The sequence below is a fragment of the Paramisgurnus dabryanus genome, chromosome 10, assembly GCF_030506205.2.
Source record: "Paramisgurnus dabryanus chromosome 10, PD_genome_1.1, whole genome shotgun sequence".
In the NCBI taxonomy this organism is placed as follows: domain Eukaryota; kingdom Metazoa; phylum Chordata; class Actinopteri; order Cypriniformes; family Cobitidae; genus Paramisgurnus; species Paramisgurnus dabryanus.
Window position 1 is genome coordinate 28,801,114 of NC_133346.1, and position 14,568 is coordinate 28,815,681.

The 14,568-nt window shown below is 40.3% G+C and overlaps 1 protein-coding gene across 1 annotated transcript in view; it reads right to left on the reverse strand.

Annotated features, from left to right (window-relative positions):
- The window catches only part of chd1 (chromodomain helicase DNA binding protein 1), a 30,745-nt gene extending 20,516 nt beyond the window's left edge, over positions 1-10,229 (reverse strand). The window contains exons 1-13 of the mRNA XM_065240537.1: positions 9,992-10,229; positions 8,307-8,437; positions 7,112-7,298; positions 6,539-6,661; positions 6,395-6,447; positions 6,165-6,305; positions 5,472-5,734; positions 5,129-5,354; positions 4,946-5,046; positions 4,679-4,857; positions 4,469-4,593; positions 1,601-1,817; positions 156-245 (exon numbers count right to left, since the gene is read on the reverse strand). Coding sequence (XP_065096609.1) covers positions 156-245; positions 1,601-1,817; positions 4,469-4,593; positions 4,679-4,857; positions 4,946-5,046; positions 5,129-5,354; positions 5,472-5,734; positions 6,165-6,305; positions 6,395-6,447; positions 6,539-6,661; positions 7,112-7,298; positions 8,307-8,359 — 1,758 coding nt within the window. The 5' untranslated portion in view covers positions 8,360-8,437; positions 9,992-10,229. The remainder of the gene's footprint in view (positions 1-155; positions 246-1,600; positions 1,818-4,468; positions 4,594-4,678; positions 4,858-4,945; positions 5,047-5,128; positions 5,355-5,471; positions 5,735-6,164; positions 6,306-6,394; positions 6,448-6,538; positions 6,662-7,111; positions 7,299-8,306; positions 8,438-9,991) is intronic.
- Between the last annotated feature and the right edge of the window lie 4,339 nt (positions 10,230-14,568).

Sequence of the window (14,568 nt, forward strand, 5' to 3'; positions counted from 1 at the left end):
GTTGTGACTTAATTTCGATTTTTAAATCGAAATCGTGACACCCTTAATAAATATCAATATATACATACGTACTTAAACATACGTAAAAGAATTCAAGAAAGTGTGAACAGACACACTGATATAAAGAAATTACCAAAAGGAAGTCAAAGTCGTACCTTATCTTTGAGCAGAATTTCATAAGTAGTGAGCAGGATGTTGAACTTTAAGCGCTTCGTCTGTGGATGCATCCATTCATGTGTCCGGATCTAAAAAAATAACCAGAGACAATTCGAAATTTTCAATATATAAACATATAAATGTATATAAACATGTGAGACATCAGGCATACATAGCAAAATAAGAGGATAAACACAAAGGATGCTTTACTGAATTCTACTTTTGCCTCTCTTTAAATTGTAAATCACATGCAAATCACAAGGTATTGTTGCATACTACATCCTTGCATTAAGACCTTAGTACATATTAAAAATACATGCATCACCCACAGATGATGGTAGAACTCAAGGCAAAAATCACAGCAAGTGATTAACAGATGATGTGGATGCCCCGCCTATTAGCTTTAGCACATCAGAGCTACTAATTAGTATGTCAGACGCTCCTTACATTTCAGTCTCGTTTTTGCTGTACCCACAGCTCATTGGCCTGTGATCATGCACATGACTAAGAGCATCAGACACTAGGGATGCACTGAAAGGAAAAATTTTGGCCGTAGCTGAATAAAATGAAACAGCCAAAGACTTAACTATTTTTATCCTAATTATTTTGCCAATATTCTCACCATTGCACAAGTTACATTTTCAGAATGTCCTTTTTACTATATTTATTTCATATTATTTAACAATAAAAATTTTTTTACATTTCAGCAGAAATTATAGGGCCTTTTTACACCTGGTTTTAACAGCTATCTAAACTGTTCCATTTACATTCAACCACAAAAATGAGTTTAAATGAGTTAAATGGATATTAAATCACATCTTTATTCCCACGCATAATGCAAATAACCTATTAATTACTCTGCCTTAAGAAACTTGCAACGACGCTTATGCAACACTGTACTGTGTGTTGAGCAGCGGACGCATGCCTGCGTGCACGGTCAAGCATAAGCAGAGGGAGAGAGACGATGGAAAGTTTGTCAGGAGCTAAGAGAGACAAAAGAGGTCTAACAAGAAGTTTGTGTTAATAAACGTTTCATTTTTTGTTAAGTATAAGCGTGTTTGTCATTGTAGGACTTTCCTGGTTCTAGGAAGTGTTTGTGCATTCAGCAGACAAATACCCAGGATCGCAGCTGCCGTATTTTTCTCATACACTGCATGGTGTTTAGGATGTCTTGATTTTAAATAATAAATGAAACGTGTAGTGCTGTATGTTTTTGCATCTTTCTCTGACACTTTCAAATGCTATCACCAATATGTTTGCTGCATTTGCGCGTCTCTCACTCTGATGACGTGATCAAATTGCAACCAGCGCAAAGACCACATTTAATACATTAAAATGTATTAAATTTTTTCTTTAGTCCCTGCATTATGCATTGTTTTATAACAAGCACAAATATATAAAACTATAATAACACCTCACACGCCTGCGTTTTACAATATCATACCATGTTTCTGCTGTTTATGTCACCGAGGTAGACAACAACGTTCATTTGGGAAGCCCAGAGCTGGATCTCTCTCTGCCAGGATGTAAGTGTGGATAGAGGCACTACCAGGAGGAAAGGCCCATATAGCTGGTGCTCATTGAACAGATAATTGAGGAAGCTGATGGTCTGGATGGTTTTACCAAGACCCATCTCATCAGCTAGGATACAACTGTTCCCTCTGAGAAAGAAAAAAGGTTGTTAGTGATACAGCAACTCGTGAATCAATCAGCAACTCATCTATCAACACTACTGATCGAAAAGAGCTGTGGTTCTCAACCAAACAATCAAGGCCACTAGTGTGGGGTGAACCTCGAGGACAAACGCACACGCACGCTGTAGATTGTCACGTGAAACAAAACAATACCCAACCAAAGAGCGAGCTGATGAAAAACCATAACAACCGCAGTCATAGCGCAGCAGGCACAGTTCAAATTTACATGAACATCAGAGATAAAAAAGCAGGCCACAGTTTTAATGACACTGTCATCCGTCACGTTTGTATACTTTAAAGTAAATTTTGACAATGAGAGACATTTCAAGATTCTGTGAAGGGAATTATAAGATGTGTGGTGTGATGACCACATAGCAGAGATTTATTCATCATGTTCGAGATCTCACACATTTTGAAAATCTAATAATCTTTTGATATGGCCCTAGCTTTAAAGCTCCCATTCTGTCTGTGATTTTGAAGCTTTGATTGTGTTTATAGTGGGCAATATAACATGTGTTCATGTTTCACGTGTAAAAAACGTGATATTTTTCACACAATTTACTTATCTGAATAGCGCTGTTTTCACTGTCCTCAAAACAGGCTGATGTCTTCCTTGTTATGTGAAGTCCCTCCTTCAGAAATACGTATAGAGTTCTGATTGTGTAGTTTGTTTAGTGTGCTGTGATTCGATAGCAGCTTAGCTTAGCAGCTGGTGACTGACGTATTCATGTGGGCAGAGTTTAGTCAACGAACTGTTTTACTGATGTCATTAAAGCAGGAAATAGAGGGCTGTAGTCCAAACCGGCCATTCGTTGTAGGCATTTAAAGAGGAATTCTATTGAAGAAAATATATCGCCTGGCATTACACCAGGGTTTCCTGCAGCATATTTCATTTAAGGCGGCCTGCCTAAGCTTGGAAACCCTACTGCCTTAACAAGATCGTCCCAAAAAAAATTCGCTGCACAAAAGGCCGTCAAGTCCATCTTGGAGAATAGCGTGTACGCGCATCAAACCGCGAGCGGGGACGCGCGCCACACGGCCAAAATGAGAAAGACGTGGTCCGGACCGTCACTGTCTGCAGGATAACTAGCCAGTTGATAAAACATCTCATAGAATAGCGCAGACGCGCTTCACACCGCGAGCGTGCACGCGCACCACACGGCTGAAATGAGATAAGACTTGCTCCATCATGTCTGGAGGATAGCCAGTTGGTAAAACACGTGTCTGTGAGAATTGTAAGTGGACTTATGTTTTGGGGTTTATTTAAGCCTGTTATTGTATTAGTCTATAGTTCTTGCAATTTTAAAGTAAGTTAGCTGGTGATTTTGTTGTTTGAGCAACCTGCTAGGGTTTCACGTTAGGGATGCTCCGATTGATCGGCCGCCGATCGTAATCGGCCGATAACGGCATTAAATGACGCGATCGGCACTCGCTAAATTTGCCGATCTCATGAGCCGATCTTTTTGTTTACTTTTGTCATCATAGCGTTCCTGATGTGGCTGCAATTAGAGATCATTTTAGACAGTGCCAGCATTTTGTTACCCGTTGCTCATGTGTGACGTGCAGATTTGGATCTCTCTCTCTGCCTTTACAGAGATATGCGTATTTTCTATGAGGACGCGCTACGGTCCTCAGCGCGATGCGTCTTCACATCCCTATCAAACAGCGTATACAACACATATCTATCGCAGACAATTGCATCCTCATGCCGAAAGTTTATTACTTGCATTCGTTTTAAAGTTTTGAAGGTTTAAACTTCCATTTTCCTCACAGCTGCTCTTGTTTGCGGACACCCGCCGGTCGCATACACAGCAGCCGGTCATCAGTGCACGTGAAGAGAGCAATCTCTCCCACGTCTTAAAGCTACGGCCCCAAAAATGCTGATCGGAGCATCTCTATTTCACGTGCCTGTTGATTAGATATAATTGTTGAGCGCTCTTGCTCACTTTATTTATGTGCATTATTTACATGCTACAGTAGTTACACTCCTTTAAGATAATGTAATTAATAGTGGGAAATAATCAGTTTTTAAAATTTTTGTGCTATCTATCATCGTTCGCCAGACGTTCTACAACATCTGCTTTAGATTGTGTTTATTAACCCTTTAGTTTCAATTCATCACGCAGCTATTACTACTGTTAAAATATTTAATTCATTAATAATCTAGTATGTGTTAATTTTTTGTCATAGTTTCTTCAAAATGAAGTTTTCTTTGAGTGTTTTAAAAATAAATATTTTATTTATTTTATTAAAATATTTTAATTTTCATCATGACGCATACGTCCCGCCCATTTGATTGCCACGCCCTCGGCCCCCGCCCACTGATTTAGGGTCACTTTTTTTATTACTATTTTAGAATAACAAGCAAAATCCAAATTTCAAATTTTTTAATCCAATTTCAGTTTTTCTAATAAAAGGAATCAATTAATGGCAAAATTATAGTTTTTTATATTCTACAAAAACTATTTCAAACATTTAGTCAAATAACTTTAGATAAAACTATTTTTTTAAGATCATGAGAAACATTTTAGTCAATTAACCTTAAACTTTAGACCAGTAGTACATGTTTAAATTTAAAACAAGGTTTAAGAGATTTACTAGAAATAAACTAAACATACTTGCACCAGGAATGGGCCATCCAGTTCAAACCGTCCAACTGATAGTCCCGCAGCTCCAGACCTTCTACACAGATATAGGTAGGCTGTTTCTTCATGGGCACAAACCGTGGTCTCTGTTTTAAAACCTACAGAAAATAAAAGATGAAGTGATAAGATTCAGTGTTCATAGTGCAGTATTTCTCAGTATGTTTGGTGTTTAGTGACAGTCACCTTGCAGTCTCTGGAGGGAATGTTTTTGCACTGGTTTCGGCTCATGTATTCAGTAATGCACTTTTGAAACTTTCGCGCGATGAGCGCTCCGTCTTCCCAGCTGCACTCGGAGTACGACAGACCCTGCCATTTACACAGGTAGTCTGGATAGCCGGCGGCCGACTTCTGATTTGAATGTCCTGCAAGTTTAAGATGGCGGCAATAATAAATACATGTGCCAAACAATTATTTTAAACCTCAAGAAGTGAAAGGACAGAACTTTCTTACCAATGATTCGTTCCACCAGTTGATATTGTGAATGCAGGTCATCCATCAATTCCTGCTGACAGTTGAGGTACTCCACATCCTCAGGTGAAGCAGTTTTTAACCTGCAGACATAAAAAAACAGTATCAGCATATGCATGCACATTAACTTTAGGACATGACATCTTTTAGAAGAAGCACAGATACCATTTTTTCCTGTCTTGCTCTTTTTTCTTGAAGTTGTCTAGTTTCTTCATGCCCTTCACGTTTTGTTGCTTGAGGGTTTCCTCTGTCTCCCAGGTGTTGTGAATGTGAGACCAGTTCTTCCATTTAATCAAGTATTGCACCTCTCCTGACTGTCGGCTGGGGTCAAAGTTGGCGTTGGGGTCGCCGTCTGCCTCGACAGCGTAAACTGTGGTTATAGCCCCCGTCACTGTAAAAAAAGAGACAATGCTTTCGAAACTGGCTTTTCATAAACTGACACGGGTTAATCTTTAAAATAACTAAATAATCCATGTTTGCCCCTCTGAAATCTTGGAGGGATCCTAACCTCCTTTCTGTCCTATCCTCATTTCCATCACCCTCTCCAGCGTCTCATATTCGTCCTCCTCTGGTGGTGGCACATCCTCCCCGCACACCTCCACCAGGTCATCTGAATCGGTCTTCAGTTCCTCATCTTCTTTGTAGCTGACATTGACCGTGGCCTGACGCCGAGGGCCTGCAAGAGCTTTCTTATAATCATCGTCATCATCGGAGGAGGATCGGGAGGGCTTCTTTGACGCTTTACTCTTTTTGCCATTCCTGGCATTGGACCTGGAGAAGATGAAACAGTACACACGCAGTAGGTATTGGAGTGATTATTATATCAAGACAATCAAACGACACTGCAAATGAGGAAAGTATTAAGAGATGTCAGGTCTTCCATTTGGCAGATACACCAAATGGCATTATACACAACATATGTGCTTTTGATCCAAAACAGCACATCTAGTAAAACAAAATTGTTTTTAGTTGCCTATGTATGATTTTAAAGGTTATGTCAAAGATATTGTGTCAATCAAAGCCAGACTACTGTGATGGCGCTGTGGAAAAGCAAACCGAGACAAAGAAAAGAAAGCAGAGCCAAGTTTGTACCACGCAGTAGAAAAGCACCAAAAGACTTTAAACCAGTAACACATTTTTGGATTAAAATAAAAGGTGAGGAGATTTACTAAAAAAACATCAAAGAAGGTGAAAAGCATACTTGTTTGGAGGTTTCCTGCTTTTGACTTTGAGACTGGGCTCGTAGTCGGACATAGACTCTTCACTGTTCCCTTCCTCTGCTGAGGAGGCAGATGAGCTTCCTGAACCCGAGTCTGAACCCGAATCAGAATCTGATCCAGACCTGCAAACAGAACAGCAGCATATACGGTTGAAACCAAATTATTCAGAATGTCATCTTACATTCAGGATCAACACAAGACACTCACTCACCCTTTACTCTTGCTCTTTGAGTCATCGTCCGAGTCATCACTACTAGAAGAGTCCTTTAAGAAACAAAAAAACAAGACATGAGAAACTCTAAAATGACCTTTGATTGGATTGGTAGTGTTTGAAGGAGTAACTTTGCTGTAGTACCTCATCTGAACCGCTGTTGGATGAGCTCTGAGGTGGATGATGGAGCTGTTGTTGTTGTAACTGTTGTTTCCTGAGCATGGCCGACCTCTGCACTGTCAGGATACTGGGGTTGGACTTCCAAAACTACAGCAGAGAAAATTCAATCAAGTTTAAAACACAAATGTATTCATCCACACACAAAAACCTATTGTAGCATCAGAAGACATTTATGAATACATTGGAGTCGCATGGATTACTTTTAAATGTTGTATGTGCGTTCTGGATGAACAACATTTTGGTAAAGGTTTCTCTGCACTGTATGGACCCCTCAAGATGGGATATTTTCTAAAAAGTTGTTTTGAAGGTGACACTGAAAAAACTAGGTCGACCAATGTTCAAAAATGGCATGATTGCCAACCATTGACTTGGTGTAAAGTGAAATTAATACTGCCATATTATAGAACACTGGGATTTTAATTGTGTACAACCAGGTGAAAGTACATCTCAGATCCATAAGTCTTTAGGTCTCAGTCATGCAAACTTCAGAGGTAGACAGGTAAGTTGATGCAATGCACAAGTTTTATGAAGCCTTACCGCTGCTCCATCAATCTTGTTTTCTTGATTATTCTTTTCCTTGGACTTCTCAGAGTCAGAGTCTGATTGGCTGCCAGAATCTGAGCCACTTCCTGATTCACTGCTTCCTGATTGGCTACTGCTGGAACTGCTACTGCTCGAACTGGAGCCAGATCCCGACCCTGACTTGGACTCATCATCCGAGTTACTAACACGCATACACAAACAAATGAGTCACTTTTAACCCTCCAATTATTTACAGTGCAAGTTGTGCTGATTGTAAACTATACTAACCATAATTATAATCTTAAGAAAATTATACCAAAAAAGCTAATTTCTCATAAAATGTCACTGGGATTCCGTGATGAAAACTTAAAATTGCATACAAACAATATAGAAACTATCAATTTGACATTATTTTTAACTATTAAGATTTTATAAAAAAACAAATGTGTCTGGTGAAAAACACTACCGAGGTCTATTTGTGTGCTTTTACTTACAAAACCCTTGGATGCAATACGTAAAATATTCATATATCCCAATACTGTATATTCCTTTAAAAATTATTTATTTTCCCCCAATTTTTCATGTCATGGCATGCCCAGTGGTTTTTAATAAAACGACTACACAATTATTTACAGAAATGAAATGAATCCCATTTTGTAAACAGCACATTAAAATCTTAACATCATTTGCTCTACGTCTTGTGACTAAATATCACATAAAAATTTGTAATGATAATGGGATGCCATGAGGGTGTGTAAGTGATGACACTTTGTTGGGTACTATTGCTTACAAACTTTTTTTAGGGCTGCAAAATATCCTTTTTTATATCTTAAACTGTGATAGTTTGCAATAACTGAATGTTTTAATGTGTCAAAAAGTCATGAATAGTTAAAGTTTTAAGTTGATGCAGACAGCTGAAAGACTGATGAGACAGAGAGCAACGATCTTTTTCCCAAAAGCAATGTGCAACATACATTGATTATACAATCTTAAGTATATTTTATTGTAATTTAAATTGATTTCAAAAAGCATTATCATGTGACATAACACTTTTCTTCAGTATCACGAAGTCCAAATATTTTGTTGCGGTATTAAAAACGGCGTGGAACATCATGAGGGCAAGTTACGCCAAAATTCTAATTTTTGTGTAAATTATTTTTAACATTGTCCCCCAATATTAAAACAAATGTACAATGCATATATCGAGTACCTTGACTCTCCACTGCTGTTACTGGCACTTTCATCTTCACTACGTCCATCCATCTCAGTGGATAAAATATGAAAGAACCAGTGCCCTGATCAGATCCTGTACAGTCTGTGTGCAACTTCAGAGCAGATCACCTAAAATGTTATTGTGATAGCACAAAAAAACTAACATGTTAAACTGTATGATTTATTAGGTATTTATCTGTGAAATCCAGACTAAAGTCTCGATATAATTATTATGAGTCTGAGCAAGTTTGTTCATTGACCTTATTCACTTAATATTAAAGATAACAAGGATATATCTTCACAGAATGTTCCTTACATAATACTGGATTATTTATGTAGAAAACAGTAAATCACCAAAAAATGACTTGGGGTGGGATTTCACAGACTGCGTCACAAAAATTCAACTATTGACAATTCAACAGCTGGTTTTCAGAAGCATGTTTCATTAAAACAACAGAATATATTAACACTTGATTTCCCAACGAGTTTTTCAATAAAGTACAGTGGCAGAACAAACAGGTGGTGTACAAATGTTGGAATTGGCATTACATATTCGTCGTATTATTATACTTTACTTCCCTCCACGGATTCCCTGATTTTCCCGCAATGAATGTTGAACGTTATGTATTATGAACCGCAGAACAGGTGAGTTTTCACTCTTCACATCAATGTTGCTAGCATAACAGTATTGAGTATTAATATGTTGGGAACAAAATGTAAGAGATTCTTATATGCTTTTCAAAGTAAAATCCGAGTCGTGTTGAACTTTTAATCACCTTTCATGTAAAACGAAACTGTCTGTATTAATGAATGAACCCGTACAGTGTGATGTACGCTGCAGAGGCCTCTTGGATTCAGGCCTAGAAAGCCGCGGGTTTTCCTACACTGCGTGGTCGCCCGGGACAGCATTATTCTGGGCATGACCCCGCAATGCTGTCGCGGTAATGTTACGTACAACAAAATCAACAAACATCCCTTGATCCGATCATTATTCGGGTGTGAACTTCCAAATCCTACATCTTTATCAAGGGACCATGTTTTGATCTTTCGTCCCACTAGTAGCTGTGGGTTGGCGGTACATTTCAAATCTTTCCTCAGCGTGTTTCTGTATTCACCAGACTGGCTATGGTACTTTAACATGCTAACGCTAAAAGAAAAGCGTGTGTTAGCTATTTGGCTACCGGTCGGCGAACTCTTTTCTTGAGCATTGTTAAAACACAGCCAATCTTTACTTTATTTCAAAATGATCTTAAAAAGACGTTAATGTCTGATATGTAGCATTACTTATTGGTAAAGCCAGTTCGCTCAAGCTAACTCTAAGTTAGCCTCAAGCTAACCGAGCAGACTCACTTAGGGGGCGAATTAAATGGGATATTCACTATAAACATACCTGGCCGATCTTTCGCACTCAAAACAAACATGTGCAACAATGAACAGTTGATTTGTTCCCGATCAGACTGAATTTCAGTTGTTTTTCAGACTAATGTTGTCCGACAATCCCGCTGTTGATTCCCGAACTGCGCTTAAGAAGATCCGTCACTCAGTTTGTTTTCATTATCCGAACCGCCACAAACACACCTAAATTCCACTGAATCCATTACACGAGTACTAATTCGTGTTTATGAGCGAATATCTTCGTGTTTCACACAAGACTACAATCACATTGAATGTGTTTTTGGTTACCTGTCTGCCTGTGCACCGCTGACCGACTCTTTCTCTGCTGAATACTCGAGAACTCTTATACTTTATTCTAAGGCGAGAACTTCTTAGTTTTTATGTCCGCGGTCAAGTGCGCCTTTAGATGTGAAACAGTTTCACGTATTCCATGTGTTGGAAACACCGATAAGACAGCGGGCATATTTCAGCTGTATATCCTAAACCGACCGGCCTCCGCCATGACGCGCTCGTGCACACGGACTGAGCGCGGAGATACGTGTGACGTCACCCGCACCCGCGAAACAGACGTGCGGTCGACTTCGTAAGTCACTGCACAGAATAATCGGCATATGACGCAGAAGTACCGCGAGAGCTATGTAAAAGCACTGCTCTCGCGGTACTTCGGCGTCATGTACCGATTGAAACTTTAATGCAATACGCAAAAGCAACTGAAGTTACAACACGTGCTGATGATATTAGCAAATAACACAGCGTAGCCGAATGTTATAGCATTTATCTATTCGTTTTTAATTATTTATTTCGAAGCATTTTTTTTAAAACAACCTAGTGTGTTATCTCAGCAATGAATAGCCTTAGATGAGTAATGTGTCATTCATATAAGGCAATGACTTCTTAATTTTAGAAACATGTTTTCTGAATTTTCCTAAGATTATCTATACACTATAATATTAAAATGTTTAATTCAAATTAACAGTATTATTATTATTAGGTTATGTTCTTTTCAACAACCCAAAATGAAACTTATTTATGCAATGCATAGCTTAAAGTTAGACTAATACCTAAATTAGGGAGTAAAGTCAAAATCAAATAAAAAAGACCATTTGTAAATTTTGGAAGCACTTTATTTTACAGTACGTGTACTTACCTTGTACATATATGGTAAATATGTTGTACTTACAGACAAATGTTTGGTACTTATTTTAAGTATCTACCTGGTAATTAAATTGTATCATTTATGTACTTACCAGTGGTACATACTTGGTAGTTATTATGTAACTCTAGATAAGTACTGGGTAATACCAGAATACATACTTATAGTGTACAGGGGCGTTGGACTGGGGGTAAAACCATAACTGAATACCAGGGCCCCAAGGAAAGAGAGGGCCCTTGAGAAGTCTGGAATATGTTTTACCTGGAAATATTCATTTCCTTATTAAATTTTCATAATTAATGTCAGATGAAATGTAAAGTTAGTGTATTGGCTGAATAACTGTTTGACTGACTACATTTTGAATAAGTAAAAAGTATCTAAAGTCTCACAGTCCCACCACTTGCTAATGCGCCAAATGGTTTAGTCCATCTGCACGCGCATTTTGTTTACGTTTTTGAGCGTAAAAAGACGTTTTAGGAAGCGGTGTGCACTGCGCTTGCCGCAGGGTTCAGCGCAGCCAAGCGATTCGTGCTCTGCTGGCCAGACCAAAGTAGGCAGGGTTTTCAATAAATTACTACAGTGTTTATATTTGGGTTAAATAGTGGATGAGGAATACAGAGACTGATGTTGCCCGTCTCCATTTCACGTAACTTTAAGCTGCCTACTTACAACAAACTACTTGACTTAAAACACACCTGAAATGCCAACTTGAATTGCTACGTGTTTCCATGACACCGCTTCGCTTCCGATGTCTCTGTAGGAGCTGCTGATCTACTGGGATTTTCACACACAACCATCTCAAGGGTTTACAGAGAATGGTCCGAAAAAGAGAAAATATCCAGTGAGTAGCAGTTCTGTGGGCGCAAATGCCTTGTTGATGCCAAAGGTCAGAGAAGAATGGCCAGCCTGGTTCGAGCTAATAGAAAGGCAACAGTAATTCAAATAACCACTCGTTACAACCGAGATATACAGAAGAGCATCTTTGAACGCACAACACGTCAAACCTTGAAGCAGATGGGCTACAGCTGCAGAAGACCACACCGGGTGCCACTCCTGACAACTAAGAACAGGAAACTAAGGTTACAATTCACATAGGCTCACTAAAATTGGACAATAGAAGATTGGAAAAAATGTTGCCTGGTCTGATGAGTCTCAATTTCTGCTGCGACATTCAGATGGTAAAGTCAGAATTTGGCGTCAACAACATGAAAGCATGGATCCATCCTGCCTTGCATCAACGGTTCAGGCTGGTGGTGGTGGTGTAATGGTGTGGGGGATATTTTCTTGGCACACTTTGGGCCCATTAGTACCAATTGAGCATCGTGTATTGTTTCTGACCATGTCCATCACTTTATGACCACAGTGTACCCATCCTCTGATGGCTACTTCCAGCAGGATAACACGCCATGTCATAAAGCGCAAATCATCTCAGACTGGTTCCTTGAACATGACAATGAGTTCACTGTACTCAAATGGCCTCCACGGTCACTAGATATAAACCCAATGGAGCATCTTTGGGATGTGGTGGAACGGGAGCTTCATGGCCTGGATGTGCAGCCGACGAAACTGCAGCAACTGCGTGATGTTATCATGTCAATATGGACCAAAATCTCTGAAGAATGTTTCCAGTACCTTATTGAATCTTTGCCACGAAGGATTAAGGCAGTTCTGAAGGCAAAAGGGGTCCAACCCGGTACTAGTAAGGTGTACCTAAATGTAGTGCACAATACACACAAACACACACACACACAAACACGTAACAACAGAATCACGAGACAAGAAGGAAACAATGATTTATAAACCGTGCCAGTACCCCCTCTCCTAGGAACGCTCCTGGCATCCCCAGGCTCTCTTACCTGTTGATTGTAATCATCAATAAGGGAGTGATCCAGAATGTCTCTGGTAGGAACCCAACTTCTCTTCTCGGGACCGTAACCTTCCCAGTCCACCAAGTACTGGAATCCACGCCCCCTCCGTCTAGAGTCCAAAATATGATTTACCGAATATGATGGTTCCCCTTCTACGAGTCACGGCGGAGGGGGAACCAGGGCGGATTACTACGAGAGTAAAACACGGGTTTGATTTTGGACACATGAAACACGGGATGAACCATCCTGTACACTGGAGGGAGGTTGAGGCGGACTGCCACCAGATTAATGATTTTGGTGTCAGTAAACAGGCCAATACATTTGGGTGCAAGTTTATTCGAAACAGAATGGAGAGGAATGTTCTTGGTAGACAGCCACACTTTTTGACCGGAGACGTATACGGGAGGCCTAGAGCGGTAGAGTCTCTCGGGTCTAGTCCAAGTGCGATGACACCTTTGGACGAAGGCGTGGGCGGAGGGGACCACGACTTCGGATTCCAGACTAGGAAAGATTGGTGGCTGGTACCCTACACTACACTCAAACGGAGATAGGCCCGTGGATGACACTGGTAATGTATTGTGGGCGTACTCCACCATAGATAGTTGCTGACTCCAAGAGGAAGGATTCTTGGAGACCAGACCAATCCTGGTTGGCTCTCTTAGTTTGTCCATTGCTCTGGAGATGAAACCCTGAGGACAGAGTGACAGTCGCCCCCAATAATTTACAAAACTCTTGCCAGAATTTGGACACAAATTGGGGTCCCCTGTCGGAAACCACATCTGTCAGGAGGCCATGTAAACAAAAGATGTGATCTACGACGGTCAACGCTGTCTCCTTGGCTGAGGGTAATTTGGGCAAGGGGATGAAATGGGCTGCCTTCGAGAATCGGGCCACCACGGTCAAAACTACCGTGTTACCCTAAGAGGGTGGGAGGGCGGTGATAAAATCTAGCGAAATGTGTGACCACGTTCTTGAAGGGACCAGCAGCGGTTAAAGTAGCCCATCAGGGGGTCGTTTGGAAATCTTACCAGTGCCGCAAACTGAGCAAGCCAATACAAAATTGTGAACGTCATGAGCCATACGTGGCCACCAGAATCGTTGCTTGACCAAAACTCGGTACGACTAACTCCTGGATGACAAACCACGTTGGAGCAATGTCCCCAATGAATGACCTCAGATCTTAATCCCTGCGGCAAAAATAAACAATTCGGTGGGCACCCGGGCGGAGGCGTTACCCCTTCTAAGGCCGTCTTGACCTTCGATTCGACCCAGGGGCGTCGCTAGACCCCTTTTACTGGGGCACGTGCCCCAGTGTAAATCTTTTGTGCCCCGGTGTAAATCTCAAGTTTTAAATTTTTGCAGTTAACTAGTGCAATCCTTTACAAAGACAATCGCGGCAAAAACTGATCTATTTAGCAACGAAGCAGTCGCATTGACGCGTGCACGCACGTATTCATGTCTGCGCAAGTCTTTGCGTTCATCCGTGCACAACCGCATACAAAAGGTGACGCCACGCGAGTGAGTTAGCTTATGAAAACATGACGAGACTAGAGTAAGTTTCTAAATAATAATGCTAATCTTATTTTGACTTAATCATAATTGGCTTCTGTAGATGTACATCAGAAATGTTTTGTGCGAAGCAGGGAAAGGGAAGAAAAAAGGAGAGATAAGACGAGTTTAGGGGGAGGTAAGTCAAACTACATTCTCACCCTCTCAGGTCTCAAACATTAGAGGAAAAATCTCAGGAAAACCTCTTTTCAAGTATATAGAATTGCATTGTTGCTGAGAAAATAAACAGATGTATGTGTTAAACTGTTCTGTATTTTCAGATATGAAATTAATAC